Raw genomic sequence first — 27,290 nt, 5'->3', positions numbered from 1 at the left:
TAGTTCCCTTGCTTTTTCCTACAGTCTTTCTTAAATAATGATATCCACGTTAGCCAACCTCTAGTCTTCCGGCACCTCACTCATGGCTTTCAATAATGCAAATATCTCAGTAAGGGGCACAGATGTCTCTTCCCTAGCTTCCCACAAAGTTGTGGGAAACACATGATTTATCTAACTTTGTGTTTTAAAATCTCCAGTATCTTGTGTTCTGTAATGTGAACTGTTTTCAAGACATCCCTATTTATTTCCTAAGGTCCCTAGCTTCTATGCCCTTCTCCACAGTATGTTTGTTTAGTATTTCTCCTGTCTCCCATTGTTCCACACACACATGTCCATGCTGATCTTTAGGGGCCCTAAATCTCTCCCTAATTACTCTTTTACCCTTAATGTATTTATGGAATCTGTTTGGATCCTTGTTATTCTATTTGCCAAAAGTTTGAATTCCTACTTAATTCATGTAATACCAATACTTTCTTCAGGATGATGCTCGCCAGTTGTTTGTATTGGCTGGTGCAGCAGAAGAAGGATTTATGACTGTGGAGCTTGCTGGAGTAATCAAGAGACTGTGGAAGGATAGTGGCGTTCAGGCCTGTTTTAATCGGTCCAGAGAGTATCAACTTAATGATTCTTCTGCATAGTAAGTATTGTATGTTGTAGTACATAGCATTATAGAGAATTTAATAATGGACATTGCTAAGGTGTCTAAAACATTTTTTAATAACAAGCTGTAGAGGCTTTCTGTCCTTTTGCAGGTAGTCTGTTCTTGCATCAGCTTCATTTAGTGTAATTATTTGGCCATAGTTTTCCATGAAACCTTGATTGAACTTTTGGCCGTTCCTAGTTAGTTGCGTCTCCTTTTGGTTTGACATCCATTCTCATTTGTGCCTCTGTGAAATAGAATGTTTAACTACATTAATGACACAATACAAATACAGGTTGTTTCTTTATATCCATATTTACTCCAGAACTCTTGACTCTGATATATTGTCTTTTAGAAATACATTTATTTTCTATTTTATGTAACCCCAATGCAAGTACCTCACATTTGCTTAAAATAGGCATCTATCGTCATAAACCCAGCAGGTTTACATTTGAGTTTTCATTGGCTATGGCACTTTCTTTGGGAGCTGCCAACCAAACATTTAAATATAAAAATACAAATGTGAGAGTTGCCACTGAAAAATCTAAAAAGTGGGTGGAGTTGTTGGGGTGGCACAGTGGTTAGCACTGCTGCCTCACAGCGCCAGAGACCCGAATTCCATTCCCGCCTCGGGCAACTGTCTGTGTGGAGTTTGCACGTTCTCCCCGTGTATGCGTGGGTTTCCTCCAGGTGCTCCGGTTTTCTCCCACGGTCCAAAAATGTGCAGGTTAGGTGAATTGGCCATGCTAAATTTCCCGTAGTGTTAGGTGAAGGGGTAAATGTAGGGGAATGGGTCTGGGTGGGTTGCTCTTCGGAGGGTCGGTGTGGACTTGTTGGGCCGAAGGGCCTGTTTCCACTCTAAGTAATCTAATCTAATCTAATCTGTAAGCCTCCTGGTAATCTGTGATTTGACTGCTTTCTTAATCTGAAGTGACATCCAGAACCACTATAAAGTCTTCCTGTGTGATGGAGAAAGTGAGGTCTGCAGATGCTGGAGATCAGAGATGGAAATGTGTTGCTGGAAAAACGCAGCAGGTCAGGCAGCATCTAGGGAACAGGAGAATCGACGTTTCGGGCATTAGCCCTTCTTCAGGAAGTGTGTGATGACCTGATCAGGCTCAACTCTAATGCTGCATGGTTAATAGTACAACAGCATTCACAGTCAAAGTGGACATATAAATCATGCATACTGGCACAACATATCAGAAAGTAAATTGGAAGGGCACTCACATAAGTAGTCAGACTTTTGGAAGGTGAGCAGAGGGACTATTTTGGAGCATAAGAATTTTCTTTTTCAACCAAACGCACAGCACTTTCAAAGGATTGGAACTTTGAATTGATAACCATTGATTTAACAAACTCATTGTGATATTCAATGTGCCATTTACTTCTCATTTTCGTTCAGCTATTTGAATGACTTGGACAGAGTAGCACAAGCCAGTTACATTCCAACTCAACAAGATGTTCTAAGGACAAGAGTTAAAACAACGGGCATTGTGGAGACCCACTTCACTTTTAAGGATTTGCATTTTAAGTAAGTACAAAAATATTTAACATTGTTTCAATTCTTTTTCATTTACCTACTCTCACCATTGAATTGTGATATTCTGAAACTTCAAATTGAATAAGCAGAAAGTAAAGTCGATAAATAATTCAAATAACTGATTTTTAAAAAAAATAAATTGAACGATAAATATTTGACCACATGGGAACTCAGTGTGTTTATGTACTAACAAGACGATTAATTTAAATTGCCAAATTGAGAGTAATTTGTGTAAGTATTTAATGTGTTGTCTTGTATGGCTCTAGTTCAAGGGGCAGTATATTTTATGAAATTTCTGTTTTTTATTTGCAATATTCCATGTTTCAAGAGCCACTTATGTGGTTAGACAAACTAGTCAAAATTCGGTCAACACTTTCAGAGTAATGTTTGATAATGACAGATACAGTAGAAAATGTCTTTACTGGAATACAGTTGTCAATAGAGGACATCCTTTCAATAGGATGAAGATTCTGTAAAATGCAGTTATGTAGTACAGTAAAAGAAAAGCATGGAGGAGAGATTGGGGATGGGATTTGAATAGTGAATTATATCCTGGGATTAAGAAGGTGATGTTTTTAAAGTTCAAGTCCCTGCAAGATATGAAAGGCAAGAATTATTTAAAATGTTGTATTTTCTATCAAGTCTTGCATTTTGATTGGTTTGAAATGCAGTAATAAAATGTCCTACTCACCCTGAAGCAGTAGGGTACTTTTAAAGTGCAGAAAATGTGAAACTGCATTTGAAACAAATAGAATTCATTCTGTTTAGATTAATTTGTCTTGTGATGTACTGCTAATCAGCTGTCTCTGGGTTACAGTTTATGTATTACTTTTGATAACGCCAAGTCTTGGCATCAACTTTGTCAACAGGCGTTCAAAACTTTGAAGAATGCCTTCCCTGAGTAATCTCTTAAACACTTCTTAACATGGGTTGACTTTGGGCTTGTTTGTATTGCTTTTAAGTGATGCAATTCCATTTGTTAGGTGGAAGTACTGCTAGTGTGTTTAATTTACTTGGAAAGCCCTCTTGTGTATATACAAATATACCCACTTCTGTATTTTGGAAGAAAATTGTGAAAAAGTGGCATAAGGTTCTTATAAATGGGCAAAACTCAATAATACCATTTTCTCATAGAATGTTTGATGTAGGTGGTCAAAGATCTGAGCGCAAAAAATGGATCCATTGCTTTGAAGGAGTAACGGCCATTATATTTTGTGTCGCACTTAGTGATTACGACCTTGTTCTTGCAGAGGATGAGGAAATGGTAAGTGGATTGTTAACCAATGGATGTGCGTATTGTTTTATTGCTAAACTATTGTTCTATTGCTAAACTATTGTTCAGCACAAATATCAGTTTTTACCCTTTCCTCCTAGATTCTCTATCTTTCCAGAACCTGATTTTCCTTACTGCAGGGGGAAAGCAAAGAACTTTTTAATCCTATTTTCAATTCGATCTGCTCAGTGATGTTTTAACACATCAAGAATAGATGGGAATTGAACCCAGGCCTCTAGGCTCAGAGATAGGGACTGAGCCACTGCACCACAAGAGTACAAACTTGAGTAAGCATCACCTGCGCTCAGTTAACACTCTGAAGTTGTTCTAGCTTATCCTTAAAAGGAACTGCATTTCTAACACTGGGGATAAATATTTAAGACAGTCGTGAAAAGGATGTAGCATACATCCAAGTGTTTTTCTTACCATGACTTCTCAAATATTTATTAATTCCCAAGTGGCTATCTGTGTACTGTTTATTGTTGAAGCCGATTGATTTTTCCTTGAAGGTGGATAGACCATTAGCAGTTCATATCCTCCAATAAGTCCTCCACCCCCAAAATGGCGGGTTCTTCTCAGCTACTGTAGTAGCAGGAGAAGGTGAGTAGGAGAAAGATTGCAGGCCAGCTTAGATGCTGGAATGCGCTTCTAGCATTCAGTTCAAAACAGCATTAAAAGATGGCTAAAGCAAGGTGATTCCATGATTTGTAAGGGCCAGATAACTAGGGAGAAATTGGACATCTATTAATACTTTTTAATTTTTTATTTGTAACTTTTGTATCTTAGTATGGTTAGCCTCTTGAAGTGGGACATTCAGGATCTAATTTTTTTTTGTAGAGGAAGTTCTCAACTCAACAGCATTGTCAGTGGTTGCATTACTATACAGAAACTTTGAAATCTGTATGATTTTGAGTGCATAATACATTTATGAAAAACGAAAGTTGTGCATTGACCTTTAAATTTATGCAGCTGGTTTTGTATTCAACCATGTTGGGTTGTAATATTTTGTGGACAAACATTCATTCATGTCATGGATGAATATTTCACTTAGTTATGTCAATGATGAAACTTACTGTGACTGTGTGACATGCATGACTACCTTGGTATGTTCACAAAGAAAGCTAGTTGGCTTTTACAAAGTTATTTTTATTTGCAAAATTGGCAAAGATACTTTTTTATAGAATTTTTCCCTTCATTTTCCTTTTTTTAAATTGTTGCTTTACAAAGAGTTTTTACCTCTTGATTTCCTTTCTTCCCTTCCTCCTACTATCAATTGGTTCCAATAGTACTGCACTTTATCATAGTTAGAAGGTTGTAAGATCAACTTGTGGTGCAGTAATGTTTTGTTTTAGTTTTCTAGTTTTATTATGTTGTAAGGTATCCAATGTTGCACATGGAGGGTAGTATATTATTGTGTGCCATCTCTTTTGATGGGATGCTCAAGTGAATAAAAAGGTGTCTCAAAAGCAGTCAGTCTTTTTGGATAACAAAAACAGTGCTGGAGAACTCAGCAGGTCTGGCAGTATCTGAAGAATCAGAACTAATATTCTGACAAAAGTGTTGCAGGTCTCACTCAGTTTTTCTCTCTATAGATGTTGCCAGACCTACTGAATTTCTCCACTTTTTTTGTTTTTGTTTCATGTTTCCAGCATCTGAGTACTTAGTTTTATTTTGGCATTTTGGATATCCTAATGTGATGATATATAAATGACTATGTGAAAGATTTATATATTTTAGTTCTTTAATTGCGCTTTGCCTGTCCTCGTCTTTTCTGTATCATCCCTGTGAAAAAGTTATAACCATCTTTGTTTTGCAAGCTGCATACTTCAGTAGCTATCAGTGAAGGAAGATCATTATACTAGCAGATTTTATGTAGTAACCTAAAGTTACTGTATTACATTGGTCCAAATTTTCAATAGAGTGGCAATTATAGTTATCTGTTTTTATTTGCCCCAACAGAAACTCCACATTTCTCACCTGATTTTCTGATTCAGGTCTCGAGAAAAATCAATGTATTTGATCTAGGAGTCTTCTGGCATAACGTGGAGGAGCCAGTATTGGACTGGGGTGGACACAGTTAAAAATCACACAACACCAGGTTATAGTCCAATGTGTTTATTTGGGAGCACTAGCTTTCAGAGTGCTACTCCATCAGGGATTCTGCTCCACAGCAGCCTGATGAAGGAGCACTGCTCCAAAAGCTAGTGCTTTCAAATAAACCTTCTGACATAGTGTGGAATCAGCATTAGAGGCCAAACCATTCCCATCAGTGGACAGCAGTAACTGCCAAATTAAGGATTTAAATATCCCAAAGGCAGTTTTACAAACTGCAAAGTGAAGGTAAGGGGGTGGGGGTGCTGTTGTATCATATCAGGTTTGGTATGACAGTATCGGGTGGGTCATTGAGGAGAAGGTTCAGTTTTATAGTTAAGCCCCATAAAGCAAGTTTTAATTTCTCAGATTTCTTCTGGGTAAGTAGTCAGGTAAATATGAACTCTCTGCCTGCAACTCTAACTCCAGATTTGTACATATTTTCGGAGGGTGCCAGAAACGGGTAATTCAGTTTGCACAATTTCTGGATAGTTCCTGTATCAAGACTTTTGAGTAATCTTGTAATTCATCTATTAGTGTGTTTTGTCAACTGCCTTCCATTCAACAGAATGTAATTGACTTTATTCCTAAATAAGAACCCTATACTTAAAATATTTAAACTCTGACACCTTCCATGGCAGAGTGAGTTAATGTTTCAGGCCTGAAAGTTCTAATAACAGGTCACAGATCTGAAATGGAACTTTTCACATCCTCTCGCGCTCTCTCTCAATTGTTCTCAGACCTGCTGGTTATTTCCAGCCTTTTCTACATATATTTAACCTTATTAAATTGGAAACTCAAATGATCCACTTCTCATTTGCTGATAAACTTGGGACACAGTGTTGGAGTATTCCAGCTGACTCCATCTTATTGAACACTGTTACAGATTTAAAATATTGACAATTTTCCAGATATTTGTTAATTTTCAATTACTTATTCATTCAAACTAATTTATTCGCTATGAGGTGTTTTCTTTTTGTAAAAGTTTACAAATTGCATCAGTTTTAAAAATTTCCTTTTCAAATGTTGTCCATGTTGTTAAATCAGTGCAACATGAAATTGGACAAAATCCAATTAAAGCTGTTCAGGTGAGTTAGCCTAATTTTACCTAGTTAATGGTTACGAAGGGAATGTTGGTGAGATCATTTGGAAAACTGTGCTGTTCAAAAAGTGCTGCTTTTTTTTAGATTAGATTACATTACAGTGTGGAAACAGGCCCTTCGGCCCAACAAGTCCACACCGACCCGCCGAAGCGCAACCCACCCATTCCCCAACATTTACCCCTTTACCTAACACTACGGGCAATTTAGCATGGCCAATTCACCTGACCTGCACATCTTTTGTACAAGACCTGTACAGTAGAAGCTAAGTTGAACATCTCATCCTGAAGACAGCATCTCTGAAAATTCTCGTGTTGTAGTGAAGTGAGTTTAGATTATTTCCATAAATCCATTTGAATAGACTGTTTGAGTTTAATTAATTGAATAATTGTGTAATTCAACAGAACAGAATGCATGAGAGCATGAAACTGTTTGACAGCATCTGTAACAACAAGTGGTTTACAGACACATCTATCATTCTATTCTTGAATAAGAAGGATCTCTTTGAAGAAAAGATTAAAAGAAGCCCCCTTACAATCTGCTACCCTGAATATGCAGGTAAAAATATTGTACTGGTAATATTTTAATTTTTGCATGACAACAGTGTAAGTTTTAATATCAAAATCTTGGATGAGTTCAATTACCTTTTGTACTGATGACTTATGGAAACTGCTTGCCTGGTAACTTCGCAGCAGTCATTGCAAGCATGAGTCTTTGCTCACTACCTAGGTGACAAGTCTTTCCTCAATGCTTAATGACCTCTGCTTACAACATGGTTCAGTGAATATGTGGTGGCAACCTTCAGTGAAGAAAGATTATACAGGTTGTCAGAAAGTAGTATTAAAATTTTAAAATAGGACAAAGTAGGGAATGAACTATGGGAGGAAAAAGCAGCTTCATATTGAATAAACTGTTGATATATAAAATGATCATACTTTACTCAAGCTTTTAGTTTGATAATGGAACTCAATTGATTAGAAATTTGAGTGGTTTAGTTGACTACCAAGGCAACTGCCGTGAGTTGAGGGCTTTGACTTGATGGTTCACTAGTTTCAGCAATATAGTGTAGGGGAGATGCCCACAATGTGTTTTATCTGCAGTTGAAGCTAGTAAATTCTAAAATTCCAACTCTGTGTCATTTGTATAATAAGCTGTTTTTTTAATGCCCAAGGAACATGGCAATTAAGGATCACTGAACTGAAAAACGGAAGCCTTTGCAGATAGTTGTGAATCTTGACAACTTGTGTTGTTTAGTCCAGAAATTAAAATCTCCTGGTTAATGTAGTCCGTTTTGGTTTCTGATGCAGCATTATTCCAAGATATTGATCTAACAAGAAGTCGTCCACATCTTCTTTAATATCGTCCTTGAAACAAATATAATGGAGAATTGAGGCTGTAGGACTAGCTGCTCTATCTTACCTCATGGTTCCGTCAGGATGTGCACCATCCTTTGGAAGCATGGCCCAATCAGTGTGTGGGAATACTGCATGTTGAACTGCAGAACTCTTCAATGATCCATTCTGGTATCTGTTCAATTGAGTCTGTAAATTGCATTACAGGGATAGGTTTTTATGAAAGGCTGGTAATCCAACCTGTTGCATCCTTACATTGTGGCTCTTCCTATTGCTGTACGATCTATCTTTATTTTAAAAATAAAGTAATATTTCAAAGAAAAGCTGATACAGGCAAATTGAAAGTTCTGTTTGAGAATGAACTATGTCTTTAATTTGTATTTAGATTTGCGTTTTTATTTCAACCAGGATCAAATACATATGAAGAAGCTGCAGCATACATACAATGTCAATTTGAAGATCTAAACAAACGAAAAGACACTAAGGAAATCTACACTCATTTCACATGTGCTACAGACACCAAAAATGTGCAGTTTGTGTTTGATGCAGTCACTGATGTCATTATAAAGAATAACTTGAAAGACTGTGGTCTTTTTTAAAGCCATTGAAGGAATGGTAAGTTGCTTTAGTTTCTCCTCAAAATTTTCTAAAATAAGCAGCTTTGATTTTACAAAAAAAAGATCTGGTTGAATTTTCATCACATTCATTATGTTAATAAATCTTTCCATTTGTCAAATAATGTCTGCAGAGATTTTTTTTGTGCAATGATTGTTATTTGCAAGAAAATCTTTCAATAAAAGGTTTTCTAATACTTTTGAACAAATCATCTATACTTGCATTTGAACTTCAAGGATCCTTGACTCATTCTCAACTTCATCGTCTTCTGTTTTGCTGCAGTTGTCCTACTTCAGCTTTTTAAAATGTACATGCATGGTAAACATTTTTGCATTTATTGCCGCCATCCAGGGAAAATCTTCATGCAAGAATGGAGGGTTTAAATGTTGTCTGATTCATCTAGATTCACTTTAGTAGCAATTCAAGAGATCAGTACCTAAAAAGTTGCATGTCAGAATTATGTAGAATTTTCAATGCACCAACTACATGTAATTGCCTGGAGAAGTTCAAATTTTTGATCAAATTCAGGTTCAAATGTAATTCCATCTTTTAACCATTGGTTAGCCAGTTCACCTAATTTCCTTTTTTGTATCCACACATTTTGCCTTCCATAGTTCAAGTCCTCAAACCAAACTGTATCTAGGAAATGAGAACTAATCGGAGATTACTCTTCAAATTCTTTTGTCAAGACCAAGTGTATAGTATTAGGATAATGTAGTATTAGCAATATTTATGATTTGGGTATAGAGAGGCCTACAGGATTTTGAATTGTTCTAAATACAGGATCTAAAATGAAGTCTTTCTTTTTGCAGAATGAAGATATCTATTCAGTAGACTTGAATTTTTCTGCTTCTGGAGATAAATAAGGGAAGATATACTGAATGGACCAGTACTGTATTATTTGCCAGTTGTAACAGCTGTATTTATGTTTGTCTTGTAAATCTTTTAAGTAATTAGGGTAGTCTACATTGAACATTTGTGTTTAATTTGTATGCTTGTAACTGTAGCTATGTTTATTGTAAAACATGTTGAAATTTTTTGAAAGCATTCGCTATTCCTTTCGGAAGAGGAAAGATGGCTCTCCAACTTACCTAAGGAATAGCTAATTACATAACTTTTTTTTTCCGCCTTTGTTAATTCTGCATGCCTTTCTAATTCTATGAGATACTTTGCTTGGCAGAATGTAGAATGAATAATTTTTAAGCTAGCAGTTTACCAGGATCACCTCATTTGTTCTCTTACAATGAATGGGACCACATTGCTATACACTGCTCCATTTCGGAAGGGCATTTTATTTTATCAATTAGCTCACTGCTTGGTAAAGCAGGAAGAATGTGATCAATCTTCATTGCGCATTGCCTGAAAGGTAGTGTCAAGGTTTTATACATTTCAATTTAAATGAAAAAAGCTTTCGTTTGTAAATAGGAGTTAACATTTGTTGATGTATACTTTAAAGTATCCGTGGGCACTTGGTGGGGGAAGAGCAGTGTGGTTACACATATCACTGAATAGAACTATAGTAGCTCAGGCCGTGTTGAAAATCTTCTGAGTATTTGTACATCTACAGACGTCTACTCTATCTAATAAAGGGAAAGAAAAACCTTTCTGCTGTAATATTTGAAAGTTAAATAAAGAGTGGGCATTTGTAGTTAATACCTGAAGTTATGGTACTTTGAATATACATTGCTACAAAAGGTTTGTTTTTTTTTAAAGCTATGTTCTGACTGTATACAGTTTAGGTCAAGTTTATTGAAATCTGTTTCAGATGTTTTCTGCTGTACAGGATACCACCTCATGGACTATTTCTGACAACTTTGTCTTGATTTGGTGTAGCATTAGAATTCAGATCTTTATTTGTTCTTTGCTCATTTTACAAATAAATTGGAAATGTTAAGTTTTGGTTTGAACCTGCTGTTTAGGTAGTCCCATATTGTGGTAGTACAAAGTGTAGCCATGAAAACCATGGAAGGTAGCATCTAGTGAATTGTAGTTGTTTTACATTTTTGGCTCTAGTTCTGGAAAATATTTCAGTATAATCCAGTTTTATTGTACATTTGCATGCATTTGATCAACTTAGACAGTTAATTGATATTGAAAGTAGGCCAGAAATACATGCATTCTGTGAAACAGGACCACAATCGCTATCAACATGATTTTATACTGTTAAAACTTTTATGGTGGTCTTAAAGAATATTGCTGACTAAGAATAGGGACCAAAAGAACAAATTAATTTTTGGGCATTTGGGTGACATGAGTCAAGATTATTGGTTATATGTACTAACTGTAAAGATGAATTTATGTAGAGTTTATTTTTGGTTATTTGACCTACAGATACAAGTATGAAAAACTATTACAACTTTTACTGAAATTTAACAATGTAATGAAAAAGGCATTTGTAGAGCAACCAAAACATTTTAATTGTATGTTGGGCCAACAAACTTATGTATATTGCTTTTTAGATAATGCTAGTTAACTTTCTCAAATAAATTTTCCTCTTTGCATTTCCTGAAAGAGGTAATTGGGACTTGGATGACCAATAATTGATAAAGGATGACCTACAATTAGTCCAAATACTTGTGCCTTGCTGGTGAACAACTCTTGTCAACCAGGTCTAATTTCATGAAACATTTTCTGGTAGAAGTAGCTAATCCACAAACTATGATCAAACTTCATACAAACATAATTGGTGGACTTTCAATGTGAGACCATCTTCTGTTATTTCTGAAAATGTAAGGAGTTTAAGTTTTAAAAAAAAAACTATGACTCAAATATTGGTGATCATCACTACTGCTTTTTGAATGTGGTTTATACCATTATAGATGTCAGTAAGTGAGCTTAATAAAACTGAATTCTTAAATTTTAATATGTCTAAATTTATTTGTGAAACAATTCTTCCCGGTGAGTTATTGAATATTAGATGGGAGAATGGGATAAGATGGTGGAAAGAGTTTACAAAGTGGGAATAAAACACGCTTCGTATAAGAAACTACTGTTTTTTTTTTAATTACTAAAGGTTATCTCAATCCTTTTAGCTAGCTCTACTGGGCACCTTGGCATTTTCAATTTTCAAACAAGGACAGAATGGTGAACGTGATCCAAATGGACTTCAATATGATGTTCAACAAGGTTCCTCATGGTTCAAAGGTAGAAGACAGAGCATAGTGGAGGGTTGCTTTTCAAACTGGAGGCTTGTGATTTCTTTTTTTTATAGAATCTCTGCGGTGTGGAAACAGGCCCTTCGGCCCAACAAGTCCACACTGACCCTCTGAAGAATAACCCACCCAACCCATTCCCCTATCCTATATTTACCCAAGAAATGTACTTAACCTACACATTCCTGAATGCAATGGGCAATTTAGCATAGCTAATTCACCTAAGCTGCGCATCTTTGGATTGTGGGAGGGAACCGGAGCACCAGGAGGTTGGAATAGTCAAACCTGTGAGGCAGCAGTTCTAACTACTGAGCCACCATGCCACCTTGATCAGTGGTGTGTCACGAGGATAATTGCTGCATCCACTGCTTGTCATCATTTATTTAAATGATTTGGGTGTGAATATAGTAGGTTTGCAGATGACACCAAAATTGGAGGTGTAGTGGACAATGAAGAGGGTTACCTCAAAGTACAACAGGATCTTGATCAGATGGGCCAATGGGCCGAGGAGTGGCAGATAGAGTTTAATTTAAATAAATGCGAGATGCTGCATTTTGGAAAGGCAAATCAGGGTAGGACTTGTACTCTTAATGGTAAGGTCCTGGGGAGTGTTGCTGAACAAAGGGACCTTGGAATGCAGGTTCATAGCTCCTTGAAAGTAGAGAGACAGGTAGATCGGATAGTGAAGAAGGCATTTGGTATGCTTTCCTTTATTGGTCAGAACATTGAGTATTATAGGTTTGGGAGGTCATTTTGTGGCTGTAAAGGATATTGGTTAGGCCACTTTTGGAATATTGTGAGCAATTCTGATCTCAGTCCTATCAGAAGGGTGCTGTGAAACTTGAAAGAGTTAGAAAAGATTTACAAGGATGTTGCCAGGGTTGGAGGGTTTGAGCTACAAGGAGAGGCTGAATAGGCTAGGGCTGTTTTTCCCTGGAGCTGAAGTATTGGAGGCTGACGGGTGACTTTAGAGGTTTATAAAATCATGAGGGGCATGGGTAGGATAAATAGACTCTTCCCTGTGGTGAGGGGAGTCCAGAACTAGAGGGCATAAGTTTAGGGTGAGAGGGGGAAAATTTTAAAAGGGACCTACGGGGCAACCTTTTCATGCAGAAGGTGCTGTGTATATGGAATGAGCTACCAGAGGAAGTGATGGTGGTTGGTACAATTACAACATTTAAAAGGCATCTGGATGGGTATATGAATAGGAAAGTTTTAGAGGGATATGGGTTAAATGGGACTAGATTAGTTTAGACTCTCTAGTTGGCTTGAACGAATTGGACCGAAGGATCTGTTTCCATGCTGTACGTCTTTGATTCTAAGTTGAAATTGTCAATTGCTTAATTGAACTCTTTTTTTGAAAGCAGATCATCAGGTACTGGTTCTGTCTGCTGTTTTGTTTTTGGCTGCCCACCTCCACACTGCCACATCTTCTTGCGCATGCCACAAACATATCTGCACCCAAGCACACGCTTGCATCCACATGCTCTACATCTTACACCACCCACATCACATCCACACATGTGGCAATCATTTTCCCACACCTCTTATACATTGGACCTCTCCTCTACTTCCTCAGTAAATTTTTTTGAATATTGGTCTGGTCTCCATTTCTGTAATTAATGCAGTACATTTACAGACTCAACACCAAAACAAAGACTTTCTTCTGCAATCTATCCTAACATTTATTGTTCAAACTTCTGTTTGCTGCTTCTGGATTCCTCAACACTGGAAAGTGATCCATTGAAAGTACTGAAAACTTATAACAAACCATCTTATAAACACACTCCTAATAAATGACTTCAGTTTATTTTGCAATCTTTATATTGCCTCGCTTTTTGTAGCGCACAGCCTAAGATTCCATGTAAGATTTTATACTTGCATAGATTCAGCATTACATCTTTTATCTCTGAAACTCCTGGCACAAAACCAACTTTCTTATTTTCTTGGGAAAATTTTATTTATTTGACGTGTTTCTTTTTTAAATGTTGCCCAATTCCTTTACTTTTTTGCATTGTTCAACCATCTTCCATGCAAAAGATCTAATCACACTTACTTTGATTGGAATTTGATTACCAGATCAGTAGATTTGGGCTGACACTACAGTACTATATGATATGTTTTCATATTATCTTAAAATGGTTCAGAAACCCTCTACTATGTTATCAGTTCATGACCACTGAAGACTTATCCTGTTGTTTTTCCTACTTCTTTTCAGCTAATTTCTTACCTATCCTTAATTTCATAATTCTTAACTCTCTCCTATCATGAAGGTATTTGTCACAATACTTGACAGTATAAATCTAGCATCTACCCATTCCCCTTCCACCATGTCTGGCACCTTCTAAAAGAACTTTCAAGTTTATCAAGCTTCACCTTCCTTTCTACCCTTGTACCTTGGTCTTAGCTGATGTAGTGGCATAACGCCTAGGTACTTTCTCGATAGCACTTCCTTTTTGTCTTTGAAATATGTACTTCCACCTCTGCTTGAAGACTATTCTGTGCAAAGTGAATTTAGGGGAATGGATGGGGTTGACGTGTTGCTGTTGGTGAGTCAGCTATTCTGGGATTAGAGAAACATGTTTTATGCCTATGCTGAATAATTTAACTATCATCCCTTTAAATTTCAGTTTTTGGCATCCTCTGTGAAACAGGCTGGAGGCCTTTCATATGAGAAATCTGTGAAAGCAGGTGGGTAAAGTGGTTGGTGAAGAGAAAGAAAAAGATCAATAGTGAGCAAGAGTGAAGGTTCAGTAATGGTGTGGGATAAACAGATCCTGTTGGGGCAAGGTTTATTGTATTGACTATTGATCCTGGAGAAAGCACTTCTGTGGTCCAGACGCCACCCTATGGAAGAACCAACTCTTTGAATTCAACATTTCTCACCATCTTCCCCTGGTCACTTTCCTCAATTCTCAGAAACCTCGACACCTATGGTTAAAAATCAAGTGCTAATGAAAATGAAGACCTGCAGCCTCATTTCAGTATTTAAATTGACAACTCCCTTCCCTTGGTTTCCTTCTGTTTCTCTTCTTGACTTTTTGCATTTTTAATCTCTGGTAGTATTCTCCTACCCAACCTCTTAATCCATTATCACTCTTCCCTTAATGTTGCTTGGAGTCAACAAAATCTGACAAAGTAAAATGGACTCCAAAAGGTCCAAATCAAATGTTTATTTGGAGTACAACAGCACCTCAAAACAAAAGATGAAAAAGACTCTTAATTTTATTTGTGTATAGCTGGAGTAGCTAGCTTTCTTTTAAGAATTGGTAGAAACTCAGCTAGTTGAACTACATATCACAATTGTTTAAAAGGAGAAATCATATAGAGTGGGAAGGTAATGCACAAAGATAAATTCCACTTATTTGAGATTTTAAAATTCTTTAGAAGAAAAACATCTATGACAAATTGTTCCAAAACTATTCACAAAAGCCAGCACCTTGGCCCTTGCAGCTAATTACCCAAACAAGTGTAGTGACTCACTAAATTATGTTATGGCAGATCTGTTAGTAATGTGACCAAATATCACCAGGCACCTGCAGATGGGGGAAAGTGAATTTCAAATTTTAGGCATTGCTGAATCTGGAACAAGGGTTCCAGAGTAGTGCTCGAAAAGCACAGCAGGTCAGGCAGCATCTGAGGAGTAGGAAAATCCACGTTTCACCCAAAAGCCCTTCATCAGGAATCATGAATCTGGAACAAGTTAGGGCATGGACAGCATACGATAATATCCCTTCATTGTATTTTGTTCACATTTTATGATTAACTTTACAGTTGAGCTCCATCACAATACAGTTGAAGAATTCTTACACTGTTCTATCAGTTGAATAGGTACAAAAATTACTTTGAGATTTGTTTTTATTTTTAATTGGGATTAAGCGATGCAAAATATTGAGAAAATGTTATTTCTGATTAGTTTGGCACTATATAAATCAACTGCGAGTAGCTTTATCGTTTCAGTATTGAGGAGTGTCAGCACGTAAGCTACTGAATAACTTAAACCTGGCAGTAGTGTTCAAATAGAATGAATCTTTTCTCATTCACCAAACAACACATGCCAAATAAAAGAAGTTCTTAATGTGAGTAGATCCAGTACATGGGCTTAAACATAGAATAAGGATTTTCAACGTTCTTAAGGTTCGTATGAAATTATATATTCTACCACTTAACTAAATTGTGATTAATAGAATTTATCTTGTTTGTTTCCATCTATGCAATTTAGCAAATTGTGTTGTGGATTTTTGTATCTTATCAATATCCCTTTGAAATAAATGTTTGCGCTTTTGAGGTCAAAAATAATAATTTAATACAGGTTTCTTCTTAAGAACTTTTCAGGGAACATGTATCGTGACAAAGTCAGCATTTGTTGCCCGCCCTTAACTGTCCTTGAAAAGGTGGCGAGCCCCCTTCTTGAACTGTTGCAGTTCACCTGGTGTACATCCAACTTTCCACGTTATCTTACCATGCACTGTTCCTGAAACAGCTCACCATTCACTGGAAATCCTCAAGTTGACTAGCACCGCTGATGCAGGCACCATCTTTACTTGTCTGGGTGCACAACTGTCTATTACAGTCAGTCTAGACCCACAGCTGCAAAGCAACGTTCCTGACATTTGTCCCAGGCATGGCACGCAAAGAGAAATCGACATCCTGCTTTGTGACAAGACCTTTGAGCTCCTGCTGGATGGAGTGGTGCACAAGAGGACCTCCCCATGCCCCCGGTCTAGTAGTGGAGGCTACAGTACCAGCACTATGTCCCAGCACTGTATCCAGCTGTGTTATCAATGTTTGGTTTTCCCAACATCTAGTTTGTTCGGCAAGTTTGATAAGACCACAGCCAGAATATTAATGAAATGAGTTGAATTGTCACCAAAGACCATAAACATTATTCACTGTCAACTGGGAACTCCCCACAGCACAGTGAGAATTTCAACATGTTGCTTGTGAAAAGATTTTGTTTTTAAAGTGGGGTGAGATGATCTTGATGTTGACATTGGCATTGCTGAACTTCTCACCTGATTCCACCACATCTTTCTACAGCTCACGTCGCTCAGCCCACCATAAGTTTCTGCCCTATAATTCGGAGGGTGAATATTGTGGTGGAATGCATTCAGGCTGGCTGTATGTCCCCAATGCTATACCATTTTGTCTCTGGCATGGACCTTCTCTCAGTACGTATGCTGCTGCAAGATTATTACACGAAGGATAATCTGGAACAGTGCAGAAATGGCCAAATCCCAAGCATAGAGCACCACTAATTCAAAGCAAGGTAAAAGTCACGGATCATTTGCAGCATCATCCGATACTGTTAAAAATTTTATTTTGACTTTTAAGACGCTGGAATTGCAAGTGAACTTGTGGAAGTGATTTTGTTTTTTGCTAAGCGCTTTAATGGAGCAAATAAAATAGTATTGTAGAGGCTGAATAATATTGCTAAACTCTGATGCTTTGCCATAAACACAGAATTATGTTAAAGCCATTTTACAGAGGCTTGGAGGGGAATGATTTACAATGGTGCTGAATTTTCTCCTACTGGAAACCAATGGGAATGATGAATTATGTGGGTAAGACTAGTAATTCTGGCTAGAGCCATTCTACTAGAAATTTGTGGAAAAAAAGTTCCAACAGAAGTTGCGATTAGGGGAGTTGGCAGCAGGACAACAGATATTTGGGGAAAATACAAACTAAATAAGATCTGTTCTACCTATGCTGCAAGCTACCTTACTAACATTTAAAAAAAAACCTGAGCCTCTTGTGGCCAAAGACGTTATTTATCACCAGCTTCTAAGAAAAACTTAGACTTTGGAACAACAAAGTTATTTTTTGATTTTTTAGCTTTGTTTTACCTGTATCCTCACCTCTCTCTAGAAACAAAACTTATTCCATAACTCCCATTAGCATTAAAGGGAAAATTTCCCTTGTCTTAAATTTCATGTTAACTCCTAATTTCTTGTTTCTACATGTGTTGATTTGCCATAGTTCATCATTTCTCTCAATTTTACCAATACCTTTCCTAATATTTAAATTTGATTGTATTAAAATCTCCAGAAAAAAGATGACCAACTAAAAAATGTACGGGTGGGTGTTGAGCATGAGTTAGTCAATGAAGTCTCTGGATTAATTTTTCGTTAAAGTAAAAAAAAAGCATGTTTATTAACAAACTACAAGGTTATAAAGTTAATTATTTAAGAGGTTACAAAGAACAATTACACTATTTCAGCTTTTCTTACACCAAGTTCATAATACCACAAGCCATAGGAGCGGAAATTAGGCCTTTCAATCATGGCTGATAGGTTTTTTGACCCCATTTTCCTGTTTCTCCCCATAATCTTAGATCCCCTTGGCAATCAGAATGTATCTATCTCTGTTTTAAATATACTCAATGACCTGGCCTCCACAGCCTTCTGTGGCAATGAATTCCACAGATTCGCCACTCTCTGGCTAAAGAAGTTTCTCTTTATTTTCATTCTAAAGGATCTTCCCTTTACTCTTAGGCTGTGCCCTTGGGTCCTTGTCTTTCCTGTCAATGCGAACATCTTCCCAAAGTCCATTTGTCCAGGCTATTCAATATTTTGTAAGTTTCAATCAGGTTTCCCTCCTTCTAAAATCCATCAAGAATGGTCCCAGAGTCCTCAAACATTCCTCGTATGTTAAGCCTTTCATTCCTGGGATCATTCTTGGCTCACTCCAGGGCCAACACATCCTGAAGTATAGAACCCAAAATTGGGCACAATATTCTAAATGTGATCTGACCAAGTTTAGCAATATTATCCAGCCTCTACAGTACTCTTTTACTTGCTCCATTAAAGCACTTAAGCAAAAAAAATCACTTCTACAAGTTGATATGCAATTCCAGCATTTTAAAAATTCTTCCAGATGTCAAAATAAAACTCTTTCATCATTATCAGGTAATGCTGCAAAATGATTTGTGATTTTTATCTTGCTTTGAATTAGTGGTGCTCTATCCCTGGGATTTGGCTATTTCTTGGCCTTTATAAAGTCTCAGAAACACATCCCTTTTATATTCTAGTCCTCTCGGGATAAATGACAACATTGTATTTGCCTTCCTAACTACTGACTCAACCTGCAAGTTTACCTTGAGAGAAACCTGGACTAGGACTCCCAGGTCCCTTTGCACTTCAGATTCCTGCATTTTCTTCCTATTTAGAAAATAGGCCATGCCTCTATTCTTCCTATCAAAGTGGGTTTCATAAGTCAATCTCAGGGCAAGCGCTACTGAAGCAGTGATAACAAACAATGTTCCAACATTATTTTCATAGGTGTGCTTCTCAATGGAATTATGCAAATAAATGTCAAATGAGAAGCATACTGGATGGAGGCAATTCAATAAATTACTTCAGCCAGAATGGAACTGAACTAGTATGAACCCAATGATTGTTTAGCAAACAAGTTGTGACCCAATGTGGAGGTGCATTTTGATGTCCAAGTAGAATCAAAAAATGTCACACTTGGTGATCATTTTGGAATATTACATCTCAGATCGAAAGGCCAAAACTTGGAACCACATTTAACCCTAGTAAAAATTTAAATTAAGGTTTAAATCGAAATTGATTTTGATGTGTGATCTGACCTTGGACCTTCAGGCTAATGTGATTTCATATGTAATGTGCAATATTACTTTCAGTTTCTCATCCAAATACTGTAGAGCATCTAATATTCAAGCCAGCACCATCATAATAACTCAGCTCAAAGAATAAACTTTTGAGATAAAAATCTATTTTGTGCAAAATGCAAAAAAAAGGGCACAGACTCTAACATTCTGCAGCTTTCTCACTTACACAGCGCAGGATATTTTCCCCATCTCTACAACATATAGCAACTGTTTCCTGACTGAACCTGTGCAAACTGCCTGATCTTTTGGATATTTCTATCTTTGTGACGCTGGACTTCAGTAGCTAAGCAACAATAGTTTTATCTATTCCTTTCTTTTCCCCAGTGCACTGAACTGTTCACCTCAAGCTCTATTTCAAGGCTGTAAAACCTCATGAAAAATGAATGTATCAATAAAATTCAGACACACCAGAATCATTCAAAGTACAAGTCTATAATGAGTCTAACCCCCTTCTTAACACATGCAAAACAGAAGTGCAAGCCAAACTTAATGCTACACATGGACTTTCCATTTTAGAACCAAAGTTTCACAATATTAATATCTTATGAACTTTCATCGCAATATGCTGAATGTCAACATTGGGATTGTCTGGGTATCAATACAGACCAGAGATATAGAATTCTAATCAAACTACCCCACCCCCAATAATCCAAGTACCTCAAGCATAGATTTCCCATCTTTGGTTCATTATTGCTGGATGTTGATCTTCCCTTTAATGTTAAATTGACACCTACAGCAAATTCTTTAAGGAATGTTTTTGTATCTCAGGGAACAATGCAGCTACAGAAATAATAGTCACCCAATTCTGACACTATATTTTGCCTCAAAACTGTTGGAAGTTCTGTAAGAATTAATGGGGGTTATTAATAATGGATTAGCTGACCTTATTCAACTTTAGTATAATTATGTTTCAAATATAAATTGAAACATACCAAATTGGTACTGCAAATTCAGTACAACCCCAATATATCACTATGACAACTGTGCCTTACTGAATTAATTCATTTTATGCTATTTACGATGACATTTTGTCATTAAAGTTATGAAGTTCTAAGCAGCAATGTAGAAATATCCCATTAACTTACTCTAGGGTGAAAGAGTTAGTAAATTTTCACGGTTGGCAAAATAAATTTCAGAGCCCTGTTTTTACAGTGATTATACCCATGTTTAATTTATCTGCATTCATTTCACGTACAAACAATCCATGATTGTGTATTTTGTTGGAAAACAATAGTGCCCTAAAGATTTTGTAGTTTAGATTTTGTTTCTGGCATTTTATGCTTTTGTTTGAGATGTGTTTCTTTGTCCACAAAGCCTTTTGGGTTATTTTTATACTGTAACTTCCCTTTTGCCTTCTCAAGGGCATGACCTCCCCACCTTAATTTTCCAACAGCTCATTATTAAATTGTTGTTGCAATATGTAAGCCTCTTTAATGGAGTTCTGTAATGCTACAGTCAATAACTTATTTTTTGTTAAAGAACAAAGAACCTTACAGCACAGGAACAGGTCCTTCAGTCCACCAAGGAAGCACCAACATACAATACCTTTCTAAACCAAAAACCCTTTGCCCCTATGCAGTTTGTGTCCCTCTATTGTTTATTCATATATCTGTATAAATGTCTCTTAAACGTTGCTGTTACAATCGCTCCACCATCTCCTCTGGCAGCAATTTGCATACACATTTTACTATTTGTGGACAAAAACATTTCTCTCTCCTTGAAATTTACCCCCTTTTATCCTAACCCTCTGCCTCGTCATAACTGCCATACTTATCCCAGAGAAAGACTCTGACTGTCCATGCCCCTCATAATTTTGTAAACTTCTATTAGGTCACCCCTCAGCCTTTGAGTTCAAGGGAAAACATACCAAGTTGGTCCAATCTCTTCTCATAGCTAATACCCTCCAAACCAAGCAATATCTTGATAAACCATTTCTGTACCCTCTCCAAAGCCCCCACATCCTTCTGGTAGTGTGGTAGAACTGTACGCAATATTCCAAGTGTGGCTGAATTAAAGATCTGTAAAGCTGCAACATGACTTGCCAATTTGTGTATTCTGTGCCCAGATCCATGAAAGCAAGCATGCCATATGCCATCTTGACCATCTTATCTACCTGACTTGCCACTTTCAGAGAAATGTGATCCTTCTTTCCTACATCCTTCGTATGTTGATGTCACTCAGGGTTCTGCCATTTACTGTTTACATTCCTCCTGAATTCAATTTTGCAAAATGCATCGTCTTGCATTTGTCCAGATTAAACTCCATCTGCCGTTTCTCCTCCCAAGTCTCCAGCTTGTCTATATCCTGCGGTATTCTCAGGCAATCCTCCTCACTATCCCACAACCTTTGTGTCATTTGCAAACTTACTAATCAGGCCAGCTGCATTCTCCTCCAAATCATTTATATATTTTACAACCAACAGGGTCCTAGCATTGATCCCTGCAAACACCACTGGTCACAGATCTCCACTCAGAAAAACACTCCTCCACCATTCTTTCTGTTTTCTGTCTTCTATTACTAAGCCAATCCTGTACCCATCTTACCAGCTCCCCATGGATCCCAGTTAACTTGACCTTTTGCATCAGCCTGCCATGCGACACCTTGTAAAAGGACTTGATAAAGTCCATACAGACAACATCTACTGCCCTACCCTCATCAATCATCTTTGTCACTTCCTCAAAAAGTACAATCAAGTTTGTGAGACACAACCTTCCCCATACAAAGCCATTTTATCACCAAGAAGTCCATATTTTTCCAAACATGAGTAGATCCTATCACTAAGAATCTTCTCCAATCATTTTGCTACCTCTGATATAAGGCTCACCAGCTTGTAATTTCCTGGATTATCCCTGTTTCCTCTCTCAAACAAAAGAATTATATTAGCTATTCTCCAGTCCTCTGGGAACTTCCTATGATTAAAAAAGGATGTAAAGATTTTGTACAAGGCCCCAACAACTTCCTCACTTGTCTCCCATGGGGTAGATCCCATCAGATCCTGGGGACTTGTCAATGTTAATGCTCTAACCTCTTTTTCATATGTTGACATCCCATCTTGCTCTCTGATATATGTATAAAACACATCGAGACGAACCTGTTTTCCAAAGAGATTTCACTAAGCTCATAATTTCTCTTGTCTCCAAGATCCTGAATCTTGCCATCTTTATCCTTCATTTTCACCAGAAGATGCAGGTCCTGAACTCTAATCATCTAGCCTTAAAAGATTCCCACTTGCCAGATATGGATTTACACTCAAACAGCTGCCCCCAACCTTCATTCCCCAGTTCCTGCCTAGTATTGTTGTAGTTAGTCTTCCCCAGTTTAGTACTTTCATCTGAAGTCTACTCTAATCCTTATTCATAAACAACTTGAGACTTACCGAATTACTGTTTCTGAAATGCTTCCCCACTGAACCTTTGACCACCTGGCTGGGCTCCTTCCCCTGTGCCAGGTCTAGTATGGCCCCTTCCCTAATTGGACAATTTACATATTGCTTCAAAACAAATCCTGGACACACTTAATAAATTCCTCCACGTCCAAGCCTGGCAGTAAGCAGCTCCCAGTCAATAGATGGGAAGCTAAAATCACCTACCACAACAACCCTGCTGAGAGGCAATCCCTCCTCATTATCCAATACAGTACAGTAGACCTGTTTGAAAGGGGAATGGCCATAGAGGACTGCTGCCTGTCCACGCATACTCGTTGTCCTGGTGGTCACCTAAATGACTGTGTAGCCCTGACTGGTGGTGTGACCAGCTAAACGTACTATCCAGGACATTCTCAGACTCCTGGATACTCCAGAGTGAGTCTATCTACGGGTCCAGGAACTGCATGGTCACTATGAATACTGAAAATATCCCTTATTTCCCATGTATTACAGGAGGACCATTCTGAACCTTATCAACTACAGACAATAATCTAGAAACTGATTACACAACCTTACCCCGTCCTCACCAATTTCCGGTCTCTCACTACCATTCTCTATTCGTAGCAGACTATAATACAAAAAGTAAATACTTTATCTTGTTTGGACTGACCTCAGTCCAGGCCCTGGTCCTTATGCATTTATGCTGCTACTGCTGTTCACCCCCAGGTTTGCTCTGTTACTGTTGCTGTTTCGCTTGGACTGACCTTTAAGGAGATTAGTTTTTCTTCTTGAAATCCTTATCTTGAAGTGTTCCTATCAGCAGTCCAGAATATTTTCATAAAATTGACGTGAGGTTGATATTCAGCAGGAATACGTGCAGTCTGCAATTTGTACATTGCCCATCTCCTCATCTATCTTTCTGAACTCTTGGTGCATACAGTCATAATTCAGCAGGAACTGCAGTAAATATCGCTCCTTATCGGGATTCAGAGAGCAGGTACATTAAAATGAATAGCTTCCAGTGAATATATTCAACAGGGTTCCTTCTAAATATTGCCAGAGGGATTGATTCGTTTCAGCTTGAATGAAATATTTTTCTTTGTCCTAGCTTGCACCATTTGACTGGAACTGCATTTATATTAAAATATAGATGTTTCATGAAATAACTTAGAAATGGATTTAATTTTTACTACTTGTTTTTGGAAAATCATGTGTTGCTCTGAATGAACAGAACAGTTTAGCTCCTGATCATTGACAGCTTTGACACTGGTACCATAAGTGGCAATTCTGTCATTTAAAAAGGTGCTATTGATACCTCCACCAGCATGAAATCATTTTGGTGTTTTTGCCACTCTCACTAATCCATCTTGCAATATCAGTAGTAAGAATGTTATTGCAATAGCAGCGGCAGCACATTCCCAAACCACTAATTGTGAGCACTCGACACTCCCTTAAGTTAAACATTTTGGCTTTGACTCACTTCAGTGACTTGAGTAGTGACATCAGGGGTGACACTCCGATGTAGTGCTGTCTTTCAGATGAGGTGATAAACCAAGGCTCCATCTGCTCTCACAGGCTGATCTGAAAGATCCTATGGCCCAATTTCGAAGAGGAGTAAGAAAGTTATCTCCGACCTTGGCCAATTTTATCCCCCAATCAACATCAACAGAATAGATGATCTCTTTATTATCACGCTGTTATTTGTGGGATCTTGCCGGCTACAAATTGGCTGACAGGTTTTATACATTGACGAGCTTCAAAAGTACTCTTATCAGTTGTCAAATGCTTTGTGATGTCTGGAGGGTGTGAAAGACTTGTTATGTGCAACTGAGCATTAAGTTCAATAACTTCAGTCTGTAAGCTTAATTGGAGTTGATTCTGCAATGCCAACACAACACAAGAAAGAAACCGCTTAAACTATTAAACATTGAGTGTGTTCACCATAAGGAAATTTGTATTGAACCAACAGTTTACCATTTAATTTACTTTGTTTTCTCTGAATTTATAATGGAAAACAAAGAAATGGTGGAGCTGTTGAACAATATATTATGTGTCTGTCTTCATTACAAGATTGAAAAAAAACTTCACAAAGCTACTTGAAAATCAAGAAATGAACAGGAGTGAGGAGCTTTCAACAATTAGCATCACTAGGGGAACAATGTAGACAAAACTATTAGACCTAAAGGCTGACAAGTCTCCAGGATCAGATGATCACTTTCTTCTTGAGAGCAAGGCAGGTTGTTCAGATCAAATATCTGGTTACTTATAACATTGAACACAGAAGACATGATCAAAAGCCAGATTGCAGCCTACTTGTATTCGGTGCTCCTATAAAGTAAAGGGCGGTACAGAATATTTAGTATTTTCAGCTTTTTTCCAAATTTTTCAATTATTGGTAATTGGTACCATGGTGACATCAGTGGAGATGGTAGGATAAGGTGGACAATTGTGTGATCAGCTTCACATGTGTGCTCTATTATCCATTCTGTTTTATGTCACTGCTGTCTAAAAGCCATTGTACTTTGCATCTAAATGTTCCTTTTCTTGCTAATGTTTTATGTTACTCGTTCAAACTGATATCAACACTAGGAACTTTTTCAATTGGTTCTAACATCAAAGTCACTGCACACATTGGTCCAGTTCCAGTTAAATTATGAACTGCTTTGTTATGGAGATCAATCAAATACAATCAATCATCAGTGATGATCTTTTTTTCTACTGAAGGGTGGGAGAAAGTTTTGAAATTAACGCACGATGTCTGGTTTCATTCCCTAGTGTGGATGTTCTACCTCTTAAATTTAGAAGCTTGGTAAGCCATATGTTTAGTGACCTTTGAAAAGAAAAGTATTGAAATACAAACACATCCATTTTAACTCATTTAAGCATCAATCTGTTTTTTTAAAAATTGGTACAACTAAAGTGGCTGATCATGCAGTGCTTTATTTATCACATACCATTACATTATTGGTTATTATAAGGAATAATTGGCTAGATTTTCCAAACCGCTACTCATAGCACAGACTTCACTTGTTATTGGTGTGCATCACAAAATCAAAGGTAGCAGACTTAGAGTTACATTGGTTATTGGTAAGGTGCCAATTCAAGAGTGCAGCTTTGTTGTTCTACGCTAATGAATAATCACCTTTGATTCGTGCACTCTGGTCCTTTACCTTTTCTCAAACATCTTTTATAAAAGTATGTTGTAAAGTTGTAGATACGGGCAGATCTCTGTTCTCATAATCACAAGTCTGAGAGGCCAGACTTTCTTATGCTAAGATTAAAATTGGTTTTACTTGGTATTCTTAAACAGAATAATTTTAAAAAATGATTTTTGCACTCCATAGTTGTTCTCTGAATCAAAGTGACAGTACAGCTTCTGTACTAGATTTTAAGCAGAACATGCCTTGCAGCAAAGGTGACTATCGCCTTTTTTTTCCATGATATTTTAAATTAAATTGTTCATTCTACCTTGAATCTAAGAATAGCTACTGAGCAAGCAAAAGGAGCTATGACACAGAGATGTTAGATCATGTGGAACTGGATCTTGAGTCTGCCAGATTCCAGAAATAATAAGCATCTAACTATGCCTTGTACATTGCCATATTTAATAAAACCTGTTAATATTCACATACCTAGTGTAGATCTCATCTTCCTGCAGATTATAAACTTTGTCTGAAAATAAATTTGCATTTCCACTCAAACCTTTCTATTGTTCTGGACTTTTTGCCAACATACTATAGCTTGACAGAACTTTCAGCCATGAAGTTTGCAGCAGAGTCAATGCAAACAGATTTCAACATTCTTTGATGGCATAATCACACAAAGTTTCTCTGAATAAAACTAGTGACCTTGCAGAAAGGACTAACGTACACTTAGATTCATTGAATCACTGTGGCATAGAGAAAGATCATTTGGCCTAGTAGGCCTATGGCAACTCTCAGTAGAGCAATCCAATTGATCCCACTCTCCTGTGCTATCCCATGGCTCCAAACTGAGATTTCCCTCAAATACGTAACCAATGTCCTTTTGAAATAACTCTTCACTTGTGTTTCCACCTTTTATTATTAGCGCTGAGTTCCAGTTCATTGCTATTCATTGGATAAAAATGTTCTTTCCCATGTCCCCTCATATCTCTTGCCTAAAATCTTAAGACTGTCTCTCCTAGTCCTTATAGTTATCAACTCATGGCAACAGTTTTTATCTATCTCATCTAAATCTATCCTCATCCTTTGCACTTTTACCAGAGCAGTGGTCCTTGCGTTGATCAATGAGGCATTTACTTTCTGTAATCTTCTATCCTAAAAACAACTCACTACAATTTGCTTTTTTTCTGTTCCATCAGATGGCATTTTATTAACTGCTGCAGAAAATGGAGCTCTATAAACCAATCAGTAACCTGTTGCTGGCTGGATCTCACTTTGTATACACTGCCTTGGGTAAGGCTGTCTACAAACAATTTCTCCCATTGGTTGACAGAGCAACTGTGTAAACATAACCTGCAATAATTTTCACTAAATTGTTTTAAAA

At 37.3% G+C, this 27,290-nt stretch overlaps 2 protein-coding genes across 3 annotated transcripts in view; one reads left to right on the top strand and one right to left on the bottom strand.

Moving 5' to 3' along the window:
• Window positions 1–11,477, top strand: part of gnai1 (guanine nucleotide binding protein (G protein), alpha inhibiting activity polypeptide 1) — an 82,067-nt gene extending 70,590 nt beyond the window's left edge. For both annotated transcript variants that reach the window (XM_043713796.1, XM_043713795.1), the window contains exons 4-9: window positions 480–637; window positions 2,046–2,174; window positions 3,318–3,447; window positions 7,052–7,205; window positions 8,408–8,614; window positions 9,427–11,477. In XM_043713796.1, the coding sequence (XP_043569731.1) occupies window positions 480–637; window positions 2,046–2,174; window positions 3,318–3,447; window positions 7,052–7,205; window positions 8,408–8,598 (762 nt within the window). In that variant the 3' untranslated portion in view covers window positions 8,599–8,614; window positions 9,427–11,477. The remainder of the gene's footprint in view (window positions 1–479; window positions 638–2,045; window positions 2,175–3,317; window positions 3,448–7,051; window positions 7,206–8,407; window positions 8,615–9,426) is intronic.
• Window positions 807–27,290, bottom strand: part of saysd1 (SAYSVFN motif domain containing 1) — a 142,339-nt gene continuing 115,855 nt past the window's right edge. Inside the window, exon 4 of the mRNA XM_043713797.1 lies at window positions 807–887. Within this exon, the coding sequence (XP_043569732.1) occupies window positions 842–887 (46 nt within the window). The 3' untranslated portion in view covers window positions 807–841. The remainder of the gene's footprint in view (window positions 888–27,290) is intronic.

This window comes from Chiloscyllium plagiosum, chromosome 23 (assembly GCF_004010195.1).
Source record: "Chiloscyllium plagiosum isolate BGI_BamShark_2017 chromosome 23, ASM401019v2, whole genome shotgun sequence".
Taxonomy (NCBI): domain Eukaryota; kingdom Metazoa; phylum Chordata; class Chondrichthyes; order Orectolobiformes; family Hemiscylliidae; genus Chiloscyllium; species Chiloscyllium plagiosum.
Note: the sequence above shows the minus strand (reverse complement) of the source record. Positions and strands in the feature narration are given on the sequence as shown.